At 46.0% G+C, this 17,257-nt stretch overlaps 1 protein-coding gene across 12 annotated transcripts in view; it reads right to left on the reverse strand.

The window, feature by feature from the left end:
* LOC137415338 (V-type proton ATPase 116 kDa subunit a 1) overlaps positions 1–17,257 on the reverse strand; it is a 221,662-nt gene that overhangs the window by 185,355 nt on the left and 19,050 nt on the right. For all 12 annotated transcript variants that reach the window (XR_013623861.1, XM_068100933.2, XM_078780484.1 and 9 more), the window contains exons 2-4: positions 14,295–14,451; positions 9,687–9,765; positions 8,285–8,382 (exon numbers count right to left, since the gene is read on the reverse strand). Coding sequence is in view for 11 of the 12 variants with exons in the window: in XM_068100933.2 (XP_067957034.1) it covers positions 8,285–8,382; positions 9,687–9,765; positions 14,295–14,411 (294 nt within the window). In the remaining variant the exon portion in view is untranslated. The remainder of the gene's footprint in view (positions 1–8,284; positions 8,383–9,686; positions 9,766–14,294; positions 14,452–17,257) is intronic.

Consider the following 17,257-nt stretch of genomic DNA (forward strand, 5'->3'; position numbering starts at 1 on the left):
GGAGGGAGGAAAAGCATGCACTGCACCGATACACCACCTTCACATGCCCGGGGATGCAGAATTGATATTGCAATGCATCCCCGAGCATGCAAGCACCAAAAACACCATAGCAAACACCATCAAGCACCATCCAGTGCCATCCAGTGCACAGTCATACATTGCAATAAAAAAAAGAAACTGTTGCACGGTTCTTCTTTCTTCTGCTCACTCTGCTGGCCGATGTTTCTTCCTGGTGTTGTCCTTCTTGTGGCTTGCTGCCTATTTGCACAATAATAAAACAAAAGCACAAAACGTGTCCACTTTTTTTATTTAGAGCCCACAGGGGCCAACTATGGGTGGTCCACCTGTAGGGCAAAAGGGGCCACCTCACCGTGGTCCGCAAGCCAACTCTTCCCTGGCCATCATGGCCGGCCCCAGCAGAGGGGCCAGGCCACGACATGTGGGGTCCATCAGTGTGGTGCTTGGCCACAGAACCGTGGTCCATAAGGTGGGCGGCCACAAAACGTGTGGTCCATAAAGTGGTGTACCGGTCCAGGCAGCTGGCAGCGGCGGCTCGGGCACACAGATGCGGCTCCCGCACGCTTTCCCTCAGTGCCCAGAGAGCACGGTCCATAGGTGGGGAAGGAGGACAAAGCAAAGTTAGCGGGGTGCAAGGGCGCAAGGGTACACATCAACACAAGGCAATGCAGAGGTGAGGTGCACATGGAGAGCGAGCGGAGAAAGCTCGTCCCTATCGTACGTCACCCCCCCTGTCACCTAATCTACCCTTGCCCCTTACCCCATATTTACACCAATTTACAATTCGTCTCTACGTCCTGTCTTCCCCATATCTCCTTCTACCAAATTCGTCCCCAATCCCTCTTTACCAAATTTGCCATCACCCAATTCATCATCAATCCCTCTTAAGGAGGAAGAGATGGAAGAACCAGCACAATGTCACTCCCACCTCATGATGCGTCTTACCATTCCAAAACATTTGCAACAAAAATACCAAACCATGGTGTGGTGTGGAGCACTGTCATCACCCCAGGTGAGTGGATGTAGATGGTGCGAGGAGATTTCAATCCTAACTATCCTCTAATATAAATGACTTTAACATTATTTTCACTACCCAGGGTCTTTCCCTGCCAAACCATTGGCCACTTTACTCTATGCGGTTCTAAAAACCAAACTCCAATTGACCAAACTGTGGTGCTCATCAATTTGGGGTCTCACTCCCCCGATTCAACTCCCTGTGCCTTTGCACAATTTCGGGGCTGAGTCATGTGGCTCCCCTAGCAGGTCTACTCACCTGCACACCTCCGCCACTGCAGTTGCCTCCGAGCTTACCTGCTCCTTACCCTAACGTATCTACCTGGGGAAGGCCCTCTGGCGCTCTCCCCACTCGGTGCCCTCTCTGGCACTGGGCTACCCGGGTCCGTCCTCCGGATCCTCGGGCCCCACTGAACAACTCTACCGGCTCCCAGAGCCCACCTGCGGCCTCACCTGGCCGACATCCTCACAGTGGCGGAGTGCCCATTTAACCATACACTAACAGGCCACACGCCCAGCCATTTCCACGTCACGAATACACCCATACAAACACCATTCTACCACACGCACCAAAGATGCCAATATCCACCACAATTTACCTACACCCTCTACCTACTCCTAAACTACCCTCCCCGGGTATTCGTGATAGGGGTCCATCCTCCGCATCCACTCCCTTCGCACCAACCACTCCACTCCACATATTCCACACTACTCACTCCACACCATCCATTCCATACTAGCTATTTCACATAACCATTCTCCATACACCTGTTCACTTGCACACCTGTTCACTTGCACACCTGTTCACTTGCACACCTGTTCCGTTACACCTGTTCCGTTACACCTGGTGCTCCCTGCACCCTCCTTCCTCCGGGACCATTCGCTCAATACAACTCACAATCGCACTTTTCACCATATGCTGCTCCATCACCTCCCTCACACACACTGCACCATTCACGAGCATTGCCTCATTTGCTCAACACTGAGATTCTCACACACATGGCCATTCTCAACCAATTCCTCATTTGCTCAACACAAAGATCTTCACACAAACACAACTGCATCATCTAAACTACCTGGTGCCCTTCTAACTTAGGGCATCCCCAGTCATCCCTTACACTATTGCACATACCACGTCATTAACAACCATCTAATCTGCTACGTCCCCTACTACAGGTATAATGTCGCTACTTAACTCTACAGTTACCTATTGTCATTTCTCTAGATCCCTAAAAATTATCCAAACCCTCCCTCGGCAAGCTTACACTGCCAAACCCCATAAACTATAGCTCATGTGCCCGGGTGGATGTGAGGGATGGTGGATTTGCCATCCCTCCACCTCGGACATCTCCCGCTATCAATTTCGCCCATCCAATTCTTCTCAATCAAAATTTGCCAATCTTTACTGCCAATCATCTTCGCCAATCAAATTTACCAATCCAATTTGCCAATCATCAATTTCCTACTCCTACCAAATGTCCATTAAACTTCGAGCCTCGGTGCGTCATTACTCATTACATTCTCAAAGCGCGGCTTCGCAAAGCCGAGCAATGAATGCGGGTGGTTTGTCTACCCCGGTTGGGTCCGTCCGGCACTCGGTTCAGGGGAGGAGGTTTACTCGGCCCGAGATTCCAAGGTCCACATCGGCGCGGAGCCTTTCGGTCTCCCAGCCGATGGCCCAATCTCGCCCGGCCGGAACGCCGCAACCACAAGGGGGCGCCGTCCCGACCCTTCCTACCTTCCCTCGCACCGGGCCGCCCGCTCCGCTTAGCAGAGCGCGGACGCGACCGTGCAGGGCGAGGCCCAGCGCGGATCGCGCACGGCGGTTCTTTTGAAACCGCCGTGATTATGACCCCCGCCGGTTCCCGCAGTACCCAAAGCCCGGCACGGACCGAGGGCTCGTGTCGGCTAAACTTCGGTCTAACCGCTGCTCCATTTAACGTCGATGCCTTACTCGCATGCTCACACGCATACGCGACCCCTTTCACACTCTCCAAACCCGGCGCTCCAACGCCGCTCGTATATCCCACACACTTTGTCACAGCACTCGCTCGTGCATTCTCCCCTCGCACAAACTCAGGTCTACTCATAACGCTCACATACTTTGTTACACACCTGACCACCGCACACCTTGGCACACACTTGTCGTTCGCACACTCCATCAACACACCTCCTCGCGCCCACTCCTCGGTCACATCATCTGTGACAACCATGGGTGTGCACTCTTTTGCACACCCAATCACGCGCTTCAATGTGCCCTCCCGCACCCGCGCCACCACCAACTCACTCTCCGTGTCACTCTCACCACCACACTCTGTCGTGCATTCCTCCTCACTCTCGACAGCACACTCACTCCTCGGCGCCAACTTTTTCCTCACACACACACCTCCGTTCCACACCTTTCTCGCGCCCCTTCTTGCGCACCCTCTCTCGGTACATACTCCATACCACTCATGGGGGTGCATTCTTGCACACACCCGATCACCGCCGCACACCCTGGCTCACCAATACCCCTCGCACTTCCCATAGTCAGACATCCTTGCCCACATCCTCTTTCCACGCACTCTGCCCCAGTCGCACACCTCACCAGCGGCCTTTCACGAATGCCCGGGTCTAGACCAACACCCAAGCTCGCTGAATCTCACCTCACACCATATACATTTCCGAGCATATCGCCACTCACCTCGGCACCTCTTCTCCTTCGCTCCTCCGCCACCTGCAAACTCTTTATTTGGTCAGTAAGTACATCATCACGCTGTGAGCACAGACCTTGCACCAATTCCATCACCTCCTCCTTTATCTCCTTCTTAGTCTCCCTCCGTCTCTTCTTAATTTCACTTACCCCCTCTTCCACTTCCTCTAATTTTTGTTTCACCTCCTTTATTTCCCGGTGCGCCCCTTTAATTTCTCCCTCTAAGGCCACCTTGATCGTTTATATGTGCGTCCTGACTTCCCGTTCTTTTGTCTCCATTGCCTCTACCACCTCTTCTAACCTCTTCGTCAGTCCCTCATGTACCATCTGACATTCCTTCTTTGTCGCTATTAGTTCTTTCTTGATCTATTTTTGCGTCGCTTTCAACCCCCCTATTACCACCGTATTCTTTTCCACCTGCTCCCCTAACTCCTTTTGTCCCACCGTCAGCTGCTCTACTCCCCGCGTCATGTCTTCTATTCCCCCCTGTAACCTAGCCGTGCTGTTCCTCACCTCTTTCTCCATGCGCTCCTCACCCCGCTTTACCTCCTCGCGTACCCCCGCGACCTCCTCACTCACACCTCGCCTTATATCCTCCCCCATTTCTCCCATCTCTTTGGTAGATGCCGCCCTCACCTGCTCCAAATCCCCGTTGTGGGTGTCCAATTTGGTTTCTAGCCTGATTTTTACCTCCTCTATCTGATTCCCCATCTGTTTAATTTCCCGGGCGGATTGCTCCCCTATTTCCCTCAATTTGCCTTCCATATTGTTTTCTAACCCCGATAACCCCATTCTTCACCCCTTCCATCTGGTTCTCCTGGGCGGCCATTCTATTTTCCAACCCCGCTAACCCATCCTTCATTTCCCCGATTTGGCTACCCACGTCCTCAAGTTGGCCCCCCAATTTACCTTCCACCCCTTCCAATCTGTTGTCTAACCCCTCAAATTTGTTGTCTAAACCCTCCAATTTGCTTTCTAATTTATTGATGTTACTCCTTATTTCCTTCAATTGACCACCCATTCTATCTTCCATTCCCTCACTATCGGCCCTCATGTCTCCCATCTCTTTCCTCAAATCCCCAAATTGACTTCCCAATTGCTCCCCCATTTGTTTACTCTGAGCATTCATCCTATGCTCTGACTCTATCATACAAGCCCTCATTTGTACCATAAAGGTGTCCATATACGATTGCATATCTACCACCCCCATCTGCGCAGCGGGCGCAGCCCTCGTCACCATGTGCGAGGCGCCATTTTGTGCTGCTGCAACCTCGTGCGAGACTCCGTCATCTTGTGCGCCTGCAACCCCCTCTACCACATCCTCATCACTCTCCTCCTCCCTCTCTCTCTCTCAATTCCTCCCTGGGGTCCTGGGTTGCCTCTAACTCCTCTTCTAACTCCCCTACCGGCATCGGATCGCCTTGACTATCCATGGCACGACTTTAATTTGGAATATTAAATAAAATTTCGGCCGCTCGTACATTTTGACCAAATTTCCTCGATGGATTAAAAATTTGGTTCGGGTCCAAATCCCACTCCTCGACACCAATTGTTACGGAACCGGAGTACGGCACTCCCCTTAGCAAGGGGGGGAGGGTGGGGGGGGTTAATCCCCTTGTCTTGTTAAGCTGGCCGTCTCCGTTCCTGGAACTACCCCGCTCCTTTGTGGGGTGGGATTGGCCAAGGTGATTGGTCAAGGGATTCCCGGACACCTCCGCCAATCCCTCCACAAAGCAGGTGGATGGCCCCGCTCGAATCCTGGACAAGATGGAGTTTGCCGAGCGGTTTAGCAATCCGGAATCCGAGCTGTTAGGGATGGACTAAACCCGATTATAAAGCGGTTCGGCCAAAATCGCGCCACAGATACTCAATTGAAAGAAATCACGAAAGCGATCGGACGAGAATGAAACCAAAGTAAGAAGAAAGAACACAGGTTTATTAACTAACTATAAGGAAATGAAAGGGGCGAGTATATACAGGAAATGGAAGGAGCAGAAGGACACAGAGCAATTCTTAAACAGGCTTACTTATCCCCGGGACAATACAGACAGAACAAACTCACGTACACGAATGGGAATTGCAGGCAGGAATGGCTGGAAGGATGAGAGGGGCAGACGGTCCACAGAGCTGGCGGGCAGGGAGGTCCGGCCCCGGGGATCGCAGCACGCCGTTGGTGTCCCGCGTGCACGCCCTCGCTCAGGTTCAGCGGCGAAAACCCGGTCATCAGCGCTGGTTATTACTCAACTCAACTGCAGCTCGTCTCTCGCAGCTTATCTGAATTCTCTCTGAATTATACTGCAGCACGTCTCTGACTCAATTCAACTGCAGCACGTCTCAGCTCAGCTGGTGTCTCTTGGTTCTTCCTCTTCGGTCATCTCTCCAAGCAGTCCCTCCTCTTGCCTTTTTATCGGCCGTCACCGGATCAAGCCGCGGGCTGCGAGGGCACGCCTACCGGGTGCTGGTTGGCTGGTTCGGGCTGGCTGACTCCACCTTTGATGACAAGTTGGTGCCACGCCCATGATCCGGCGGCTCCTCCCCCCTTCTTCTCTGTTCTTGGCCTCGTGCGCAATGGAGTTTTGGCGGCGTGGTGCCAACAAAAACAGCCCAATGCAACGGCGGCGAACGCCGCCCCACTGTTACTGGCACTTCGAAGAGATGATTGGGGAAGTTGAAGGGGACCTATCTTATTTGATTAATGCAACATAGAGTCAAACTATTGGAAACACAGCCTTACCTGAAACACATAATAACGAAATAACTACAAAGAGGGCCTATGGTTCGCTACGTGTTGCAATGTGGACTAACTAGGGGACGACCTTTGACCTTTACAATGAATGGAGGTATTTACAAAAAAAATTATTTACAAAGGGGTATATTGACAACACTTTACAAAGTGCAGGGTTCTCAAAACCCCAACAATATTTTTGAGGTCAAAAGGTCAACACAGGCCAAAAGGTCAACCACTTTTTTCAAATTTCTAAAATCCTCAATTTTGATCCGAATGACTTGAAATTTGATTAGGATGTATATATCGGCGAACTGAATTCAACCACCAACTATTTTTGAAATCAGCGTAAGCCAAAAGGTCAACATAGACCAAAGGTCAACCACTTTTTTTTCGAATTTCTAAAATCCTCAACTTTCGTCCGATTGACTTGAACTTTGAATAGGCTTTTCATATCAGCTAAGTGAATTCAACCACCAACTATTTTTGAGATCAACATCGGGCAAAGGTCAACGACTTTTTTTCAAATCATTAAAATTCTCAATTTTCATCCGATTGACTTGGAATTTGAATGGAATTTTACATATCGGCTAACTGAATTCAACCACCAACTATTTTTAAGATCAGCATCGGTCAAAAGGTCAACATACTCCAAAGGTCAACAACAATTTCAAGTTTCTAAAATCCTCAATTTTCATCCGATTGACCTGAAAATTGAATGGGATTTACACACCAGTTAACTGTATTAAACCAATAACTATTTTTTGAGGTCAACATAGGTTACAAGGTCAACATAGGCCAATATAGGTTGCAACCACATTTTTCAAATTTCTAAAATCCTCAATTTTCATCCGATTGACTTGAAATTTGAATATGATTTTCACATCAGCTCACTGAATTCAACCACCAACTATTTTTGAGATCAACATAGGTCATAAGGTCAACACAGGCCAAAGGTCAACCACTTTTTTCAAATTTCTAGAATCCTCAATTTTCATCCGATTGACTTGAAATTTGAAAAGGATTTTCATATCAGCTTAGTGAAACCAACCACCAACTATTGTTGAGGTCAACATAGTCCAAAAGGTCAACATAGGCCAAATTTCTGAAATTGTCAATTTTCATCCGATTAACTTCAACTTTGAAGACGATTTCCAGATCAGGTCACTGAATTCAACCACTAATTATTTTTGAGGTCAAAAGAATGCTCTACTGAGTGCCATTCTACTTTGTTCTGTTTTGCAAAGTGTCGCCCTATGAGTGATTTTTCATCTGTTTGTTTGTTTGTTTGTGAACAAGATACTCAAAAAGTTGTGGACGGATTCGGACGAAATTTCGTGGACAGGTTGGGTGTGTGACAAGGACTAATCGATTCGAATTTGGTGAAGATCTGAATATGGATTCGGATGAGAGCATTGTTTAATTTTTAAGTGATTCTTCACCATTGAGTGAAGGGGCTAAAACCAATATATAGCAGGATATCTCAAAAAGTTATGGACGGATTTGGACGAAACATGGTGGACAGGTTATGTGTGTGTGACAAGGAAGAATTGATTTAACTTTGGTGAAGATCCTGATCCGGATCCGGCTGGTATAATTCAAGTGATTCTTCACCATTGGGAGATGGGATCAAAAACGATACATAACAGGATATCTCAAAAAGTTGTGGATGGATTATTTTGATTAAATGTGATTCTGTATTGTGATTTTCTGGTCTACTCTGGGATACAAAACGTAAACTGTTCACCTGACGGAGGTATGCTCTCTACTAAGTGCCATTCTAGTTTAGTTTGTCATTACACAGCAGAATCACTGGAGAAAGGACAAACTCTCACCTCCATGTCAATCATATCCTTTGGGAGAGGTACTTCAGGATTTTCCCCTGTGTCGACGATTGGGATGCCAACATGTTTGATCTCCTTTTCAACAAACCCTAAAAGTGGTGGCAGATGTTCATCATGTTACAAAGACCAAAAACAATAACAGAAATGAAACATCCATAAGGCTTTTAAAAACCGTTTTTGAAATGTGGTGGATACACACGCATGTGCACACACACACTCATACATATACACACACATACGTGTATACACACACACATCTATATATATAAAACACAGTTTGTGTGTGTGTGTGTGTGTGTGTGTGTGTGTGTGTGTGTGTGTGTGTGTGTGTGTGTGTGTGTGTGTGTGTGTGTGTGTGTGTGTAATGTTACCGATAGACTCCTAAACGGAGAGGCTTACGTGCTTGATATTTGGCATAGACATGGCCATTGAGCCTGGGACGAACATGGCCGAACTCAAAATATTTGACGATCCATATTTTTTATTCATATTTACCTCAGCGCATTTCAGCGCACGGAATCAACGGAATCAGAGCAGGTGGGCGCTGATTCGCTCAGAGCGATCACGTGATGACGCTATGAACGCTATGACGCTATGAACGATATGACGCTATGACGCTATGAACGCTATGACGCTATGACGCTATGAAAAAAAAAATCGCTATGACGCTATGAAACGCTATGACGCTATGAACGCTATGACACGCTATGAAACGCTATGAACAAAAAAATCGCTATGACGCTATGACAAAAAAAATCGCTCGCTTTGCCAAGGGGCTCGCTCCCCCCCCGTTCCCTTTCCCCCTCCCCTCCCCCGCCCGGCAATGCCGGGTACTTCTGCTAGTACGTGTATACACACACATACACACACACACACACACACAAAATATATATACTAGAAAGTCTCTAACTTTCATGAAATAACATCAATTAATTTTAGATAGGACACGGACATATTGGATCCCAGTAGCATGAGCAAAGCAATCAGGAAGGAGCAACAAACAGACCATGACATGGTCAAACATTCTTAAATACAATTGGTCTCAAATCTCAACTATATTTTCCCTCATTTCCATCTTCCGGTTAAAGAACCTCACCCCAGATATCACTCAGCACATATTAAATATTTCCTGTGAAACCTAAGGTTTGTGCAAATCTCCATCTCTCACGTACCCCATTCCAATATTAACTTCACTTCCATCAAGCCTCAAATGTAATCCTCACTATTGCATCTATTTTAACTTGCTCTGCGAACTCATGCAATTTTAATCCCTTCACACGAATAAAGACACAATCCGAAAGTCAAACTACAAGGGATGGTTCAAATTCCGTTCAGGTCTTAGCGGCTGCCTAGCTGAAGCACATCCCATTTGTTTTGTAAACAGAATGCTTACTGAGCTTGCGTTCCATTTCCTCGCACCGCCGCACCTCATTCACAAACTTGCGTTGGAACACATTTATGCATGGGTTCAGCTGAAATGGACAACAATATAAAAAGGCAGGTGTTGAAATTCAGGAAATTACAAACTGCTGTTAATTATATTGCAAGAAGCAAACAAGTTCATATTTTAGAATCAAGATTTCCAGCACACTTTGATAAATATGATAGAAACCAAATTGTGCACCACCATTTTTGAACTATACAGTGTTTAGGATTCAAAAATAGATAAGCGTTGATATGGATTTATGGAACAAAAAGAAAGAAAAACTAGAGCAATGCGACTGTGTCGCCAATATGCCTCCACATAGTCCCACAACGGGTAGATGCCCTCGTTCACTGTCCTAAAAAATAAACAAGTTTGATTTAAATCCCTTCAGCTGTTTTGAAGTATCACATTTTCACCAGCCATGACAGGTTTCACATCGATCGGTAAAGCGGTTTCAGAGATGGGATTTGTTTCGATATTGGCTTTAAAGCTAATATGGCTGCCACACCATGTGACGTATGACCTTAAAAATGTACACTCTGCATATGTATGGGTAGGGGATCACGTTTGTGAAGTTTTGTGTTGATCGGATGGGTTCGTTTTTTCTATCGAAGATGGCTGTCAAACCACATGACCTACGACGTCATTTTCAAACTATATGCAACAATAGTGTTCGATGATATTCATAAAATTTCGCATTGATAGGGTAAGCAGTTTCAGAGATATTATTATTTAATATTTTCCTTCAATCCAATATGGCTGCCACACCATGTTACCAATGATGTTTTCGTGATCATCTTTTAATCGACATGCCTAGTCAATGACACAAGTAAAGTTTCGAGTCAATCAATTTGGTGGTTTGGGAGAAGACGTTTTTTAAAAGATTTTAGGTTAAATCCAATATGGCTGCCAAACCATGTGACCCATGATATCATAAATTTAATATTTCAATACAAATGGGCCATACATCATGTGCATGCAATTTCAGATTTTTAGGATAAGGAATTTGATTAAAACATTTTTGGCTGGTATACCACTTCACCTATGATGTCATCATTATGCTTTTGTTCCCCATTGGGAGTACTTTACAATGTGACAAGTTTCAAATTTTCCCATTCAGTGTTTTGTGATTAAATTTTTTTTAATTATATGCGTTTAATCCAAGATGGCTGCCATACCACGTGACCTATGATGTCACAATTATAAAAACATTCTGCATGGGTGTCATTCCTACCCTGAAAGTTTCGTCTCAATCAGACATATGGTGGCTGAGAAAAACGAGGTTTAGCCCGTACGCACGGACGGACAAGCCGAAAACATAATGCCTCCGCCGACCTTCGGGGGCGGAGGCATAAAAAGAAAACAAATCATTTGTCTTCTTTCACGTGATCCGAACAGGGTCGCTGGTGTGAGGCTGTACACCTACAGAGCTTAGTTACCATTGGGTTAACTCCAGTAATGTACCTAATAACCAGCATGGGGTACACATATCGAATTTTCCGAATACAAGTCGATGTGGTGTAAAGTTTAATTGGCTAATTTTCCCATTTTTTATTTCCTTCATTCATGGATAAGTCAATTTGGAGTACATGCGAAGGTGGATGAACTACGTGTAGCTGGCAAAACTGTCAGTCAGAACAATAGAGGTGTCAATTACTCCCTGACACTCAAGCGGCCACTAGGTACTTCCAGAGTGATGAATATCAATGAGCTGGTTTGTGCATATTATTTGAACCCCTTTGTGGAACGACCCCATATTTCCTGGCGCTCAGATCCCACCATCTCACAGCATCTCAGTGATGACTTATCAGCTTTGGATTTGCCACTTGGCCCTTTCGAAAGCTCATGTGGAGATTTCTCGATTCCAAATTTGAAAAGGGGGTTGGGGGGGGGGCACCGCATCGCTTCAGGGCTTGCGTCCCCTTTGCCTTCTCAGCCCACAAATTCTTCCACCAGTCCATCTGAGACACACAGGATTGCCTCTCACTCTATGTAACACCTCTACCCCACAGCCGCACCTCTCCCATCCCAACAAGCAATCTCCATCCTACATCTTGATGAGCAGCCCTAGAACTGTTCGTTTAATTGTTCATTTGTGTGTTTAATTTGTTCTTTATCGATTCATTTAATATTTGTCGCTCATATTTTTATTTTTTTTATTTTTTTTTGTATACTGAATCGAGGCTCGTGAAAGAGCTAACATTTACTTCACAAACAAATCGACCAGACAAACAAAATACACAAAAAGAGGGAGCGGAAGACAAGATGGGGAGAAAAGGGGAAGCACACAAACACAACATCCGAGAGCAGGGAGATGTGTGGAAGGGAGAGGGCCCGGGGGGAGGAGGCATGGGAAGGGGGGGGGGGGAGGGAGAAGTATAAAGCACAAGGACACCAAGGACTTCCAGGACAGAAGTTGGTATTTCAAAAAGTGGAATTGGGGTGAAATTAGCGGGGGTAGAAAAGATCAAGGTTTTGGATGGGGGAAGATAAGAGATGGTGGTGAACAGCTGTTTTAAAGACTTGGAGGGTGGAGTGGGATTGAAGAGAGTGAGGGAGTTTGTTCCAGAGGCGGGAGAAAAGAGGAATGAAGGAGTGAAGGTGTGCAGAGAGTCTTGATTTTGGCAGTTTAACCAAAAGAGGGTTGCAGGCAGATCTTGTGCGACCTGCAGGAATATTTGCGGGACAGAGCCCAGAGAGAGCTGGGAGGGCAAGGCCAGAGAGGAGTCGGTAGAAGACGGAAATACCACCAACCTGCCTGCGGTGAGTGAGTGAGAGGCCCTTGGAGTTAGCTTCATCGCGGGAGATTCCAATGATTCTGAATGCTTTGGTTTCAACAGCGCGAAGGCGAGCTAGGTGTGAGGCAGGAGCACCAGCCCAGAGGGGAGAGCAGTATTCCATTGAGCTGCGGATGAAAGCCTTGTATGTGGTGAGGAGCTCAGGTGTGCCAAGGAAGGACTTCGCACGACGGAGGATGCCCAGTCAGCGACTGGCTTTGGAGGCTAGATTTGAAATGTGGTTTTTCCAGGAAAGATCATGGCAGATAGTGAGACCCAAAGCTTGAGTGACAGAACTTCTTGGAGAGGATTATTCAGAAAGTGGATGGGAGGGTTGTCCAGTCGGTCTTTTCGGAGAGACATCGTAAGAGTGTGAGATTTGTCAGGATTGAAAGACATGTTCCACTTGTTTGCCCAGTCTGTGATTTTTGTCAAGGTCTGCAGAGAGTGAGGGGGCTGCAGACTGCCGATCTGAGGGATGAGGAATGGAGCGACAGAGAGTAGAGTCGTCAGCAAAGAGATAGAGAGGATTTTCAAGAGAGTCAGAGAGATCATTGATGAAGACCAGAAAAAGCACAGGGCCCAGAACACTGCCTTGGGGAACTCCAGCCTGAACAGGAAGAGGAGATGAGAGAAACCCATTCAGGGCCACACGTTGACTACGACTAGAGAGGAAGTGCGCCAGCCATGCGTGGAGATTTCCATGGATACCAAAAGAGGAGAGTTTGGTGAGCAGAGCGGGGTGCCAGAGATTAAGTGAGATATGTAGTTAAGTGAGATTAAAGTTATGTTAGGGTGACCAAAAATGTGCCCTGGGAACGCACGCCCCCCCCCCCTCCCCCTCCCTACCTCCATTATAACACGACTATGGGAATATCTCGTCTGCTTAATGTCACTCTTTCTAGGAGCACATCCAAGACTAAGTGGAAACTGGCTTCAGTGTTTTAAAATTAACTACAACGGCACTCAGTAGAGAGCATACCTCCACCTGGTTGGCCATATCACCCAATGGTGAAGAATCACTTAAAAAATTATACTACCTGGATCCGAATCTTCACCAAAATCGAATCGCTTCTTCCTGGTCACACACACAACTTGTCCACCACGTTTCGGCCAAATCCATCGATAACTTTTTGAGATATCCTGCTGTGTATCGTTTTTGGCCCGATCTCCCAATGGTGAAGAATCACTTACAAATTAAATAACTCTCATATCCGAATCCATATTCAGATCTTCACCAAAATCGAATCGAATTGTCCTTGTCAGACACCCAACCGGTGCACGAAGTTTCTACCAAATCCAACCACAACTTTTTGAGTAATTCTGCTATGTATCGATTTTGGCCACATGTCTCAATGGTGACGAATCGCTTAAAAAATTCGAGTAGCCGGAGCCGAATCCGGATCTTCACCAAAATCTAATCATTTCGTCCTCGTCATATACGCTACCTCTCTGCGAAATGTCGAAACCGTCCACAACTTTTTGAGATATTTTTTTCACAACCGGACAGACAAACGGACAAGCAGACAGACAAACAGACAGACAGGGTGGAAAACATAACCTCCTTTGGTGACGGAGGTGACAATTATTCAAAATATTTCAGAAAATATCACCTTGCAACTTTTTGTTTTCATTTATGCAATTCAATGTCTTAAACCATACATAAGTCGATTCTGAGTACGAGTCGAGGTCCAGACTTCTGGGGGGTGGAATGGGGGATGGAGAGGGAACACTGACGCGTACGCCGAAAAACACGGAACATGTCTGAGGTGTGTGTGTGTGAATGCACAAGACCTACATCGCGAAACTGCACCATGCCGAGCTCCCCAAGCTCACTGACACAGCAATAAGCTGCCTCAGACTGGAGGAAGAGCTGGGCCAAGGTCATTTCCTCACTGCGGAACATGCAGCACATGGTTCCGGCTCGGCCCAGGGCTCACTATGAAGGAAGGTGGCTAGAAGGAAGAGCACAACAGTTTTTAGCAACCTGTACATTCCCTGCTCCATACAAGCACATCCAGTAAACTTAAAGATGATTAAAGGGTTCATATATTGCATAGATTATCCTAGAAGGGTACTCGGTAGAGAGCATACCGCCACCAGGCTTTACAGTTTACGTTTTGTATCCCACTGATAGGCCGGATCTGGACTGATATGAATGAATGAATGATCGTTTTGAGGCCATTTTCCCCGCCAAAGCGGGGGTTAGCCTTGCGGGCCCCATGACCTCATGGTTCCCTCTTTGAGGCAGTTTTTTATGGCCGGATGCCCTTCCTGACGCCAACCCTTAGTCACTTCTTACGATGAGCAGAGATACGGTGTACCTATTCTAAACCGGGGTACACACCGGGATCATTCATCCAAGCAAGCTGGTACTCAATTTGTCGACCTCGGAAGGATGACAGGCTGAGTCAACCCCCCTGGTGTTAATTCAGCGATCGACCGGGATTCGAACTCAGGATCCTAGCATCCCCAGCCGGCACCCTAACCGCTAAGCCAACACCAGGCTAGGCTTATCTGGATTGATACCTGAACCAAAATCGAAGTGTCTTGTCACCTCACCAACTCATCCACCTAGTTTTGTCATCATCTGGTAATCCGTCCACACATTTTTGAAACATCGTTTTTTGGCCACATCGCTCATTCTAGAATCACTTGGGATATTAGAAACATTCTCGTATCCATATCCGGATTCTCACAAGAATCGAGTCGATTCGTCTTTGCCACACACCTAACCTGTCCACCAAGTTTCGTCTGAATTCGTCCATCACTTTTTGAGACATCGTGCTACAATATCGTTTCACCCTTCCCTCTCCCAATCTCTCAATGGTAAAGAATCACTTTAAAAATTAGAGTATCCGGATCCAGATCGAGATCTTCACCAAAATCTAATTATAATTTCTTCCTTGTCATACAACCAACTTCTCATACAACCAAATTTCGTCCGAATCTGTCCACAACTTTTTTAAGATACCCTGTTTGCAGATGGACAGACAAACAGATAGACAGGGGTGAAAACATAAACATAACATTTGGTGGCAGAAATAACTAGGTTATGGATAAATACAATCCCAATTTCTGAACCAATTTATGCTCATTGATGAAGCAAAACAACATGCACACGCGCCTTCAATCTTGAAAGCTTCTGCTACAAGTTGCTAATTTAAATGTATAACACAAGATACAACTATAAAGCATCTCAAAATGCAAAGTCTGTCCACGTCCGCTATGTACTCAAACTGAAGTTGAGGGAAAAGACAGTCAAAAACATTGTACATTTTATCCATTTGTGTTCTCCATATTCCCATAACAAAGGTTTGTTGAAAAATTTATGACAAAAGCTGAAATTGCAAAAAAAAAGTTTTTAAGGCCTGACGTGTTTGTGTGTGTTTGTGTGTGTGCACACGCACACTCATACATATAAACACACATACATGTACACACTCATAAATATAAACACACATACATGTACACACTCATACACACACACATATAAATGTACACACTCGTAAATATAAACACACATACATGTACACACTCATACAGTCACACACACACACACACACACACACACACACACAGTTCCACCTTCAGAAACCCACATTTGTACATAAAAACCAACGACACACACTCTAATGTTCATTTGTCGGGCACGAGTGACATAGCTGAGATATGCAACAATGAGTGGAAAATTTCCAGACATGCCAAAGGGCAATGATGAAGAAAGTTATATCTGCATTTATTTTTTCATTGTTCTCCAACTTTGCACACTATGAAAATGAAGATGCTGATAAACTGAAAAATGTTATTGGGTTTCAAATTGACCATTAAAATGAATCCACCCCTAAACAGCTTCAGGAGATATAATGATAATGATAAGTCTGAAGAGGAAGGGGAGAGGAAAGAATCACATAAATTTCTAGTATCCGGATTCGGATGTTCTCTAAAATCTAATCATTTCGTCATTGTCACACACCCAACCTCTCCAACAAATTTCGGCCGAATCCATCCACAGCTTTTTGAGATATCCTGTTCACTGACAAACAGACAGACAAACAGACAGTGGTGAAAACGTAACCTCCTCCCACCTTCGGTAAAAAGAGTACGTGTGTCAGTCAGTCAACTAGAACGCCGCTCAGTAGAGCGCATACTCCCGCCGTGGGTGGCCGCTGCTGAGCCCCATCTTCCAATGGTAAAAAATCCTTCAAAACATTCCTGGATCCGGAATAATATCCTGAGCTTCACCAAAAACTAATCAATTCTTCCTTATCCCAAGGGCAATCATCCCACCAACTTTCATCCAAATCCGTTCAGAACTTTTCCAGATATCTTGTTCCCAAACACACGGACACACAAACATATGAACACACATACGCACACACGCACGCAACCACACACACACACACACACACACACACACTCGAATGCATTACTCCCTTGCGGAAGTAATTAGTACGTGACTCCTCCATAACTCCAAAACCATGAAACCTAGCCGCCCAAAACTTTGCCTGCATACTACAGGAACACCAAAGGAGTGCATGAATGAAAGGTCTGTGTTTGGGTAAATTTAAACACCCCTTTTGAAGATAATTAACACTTACCTTCACGAAAGCTTTTATCCTTGGTTAGTTCAACTTCACGTCACAGGGGAATTAGCCACCATTTGGTTTTGGCCTATTCAAACGTGCCTTGCCTTCGAAACATGATATACTCTCATGGGAGAATTAAAGCATACAATATAAATCTGTGTTTGAGTTTGAG

This window comes from Myxine glutinosa, chromosome 6 (genome assembly GCF_964187855.1).
Source record: "Myxine glutinosa chromosome 6, kmMyxGlut1.1, whole genome shotgun sequence".
In the NCBI taxonomy this organism is placed as follows: domain Eukaryota; kingdom Metazoa; phylum Chordata; class Myxini; order Myxiniformes; family Myxinidae; genus Myxine; species Myxine glutinosa.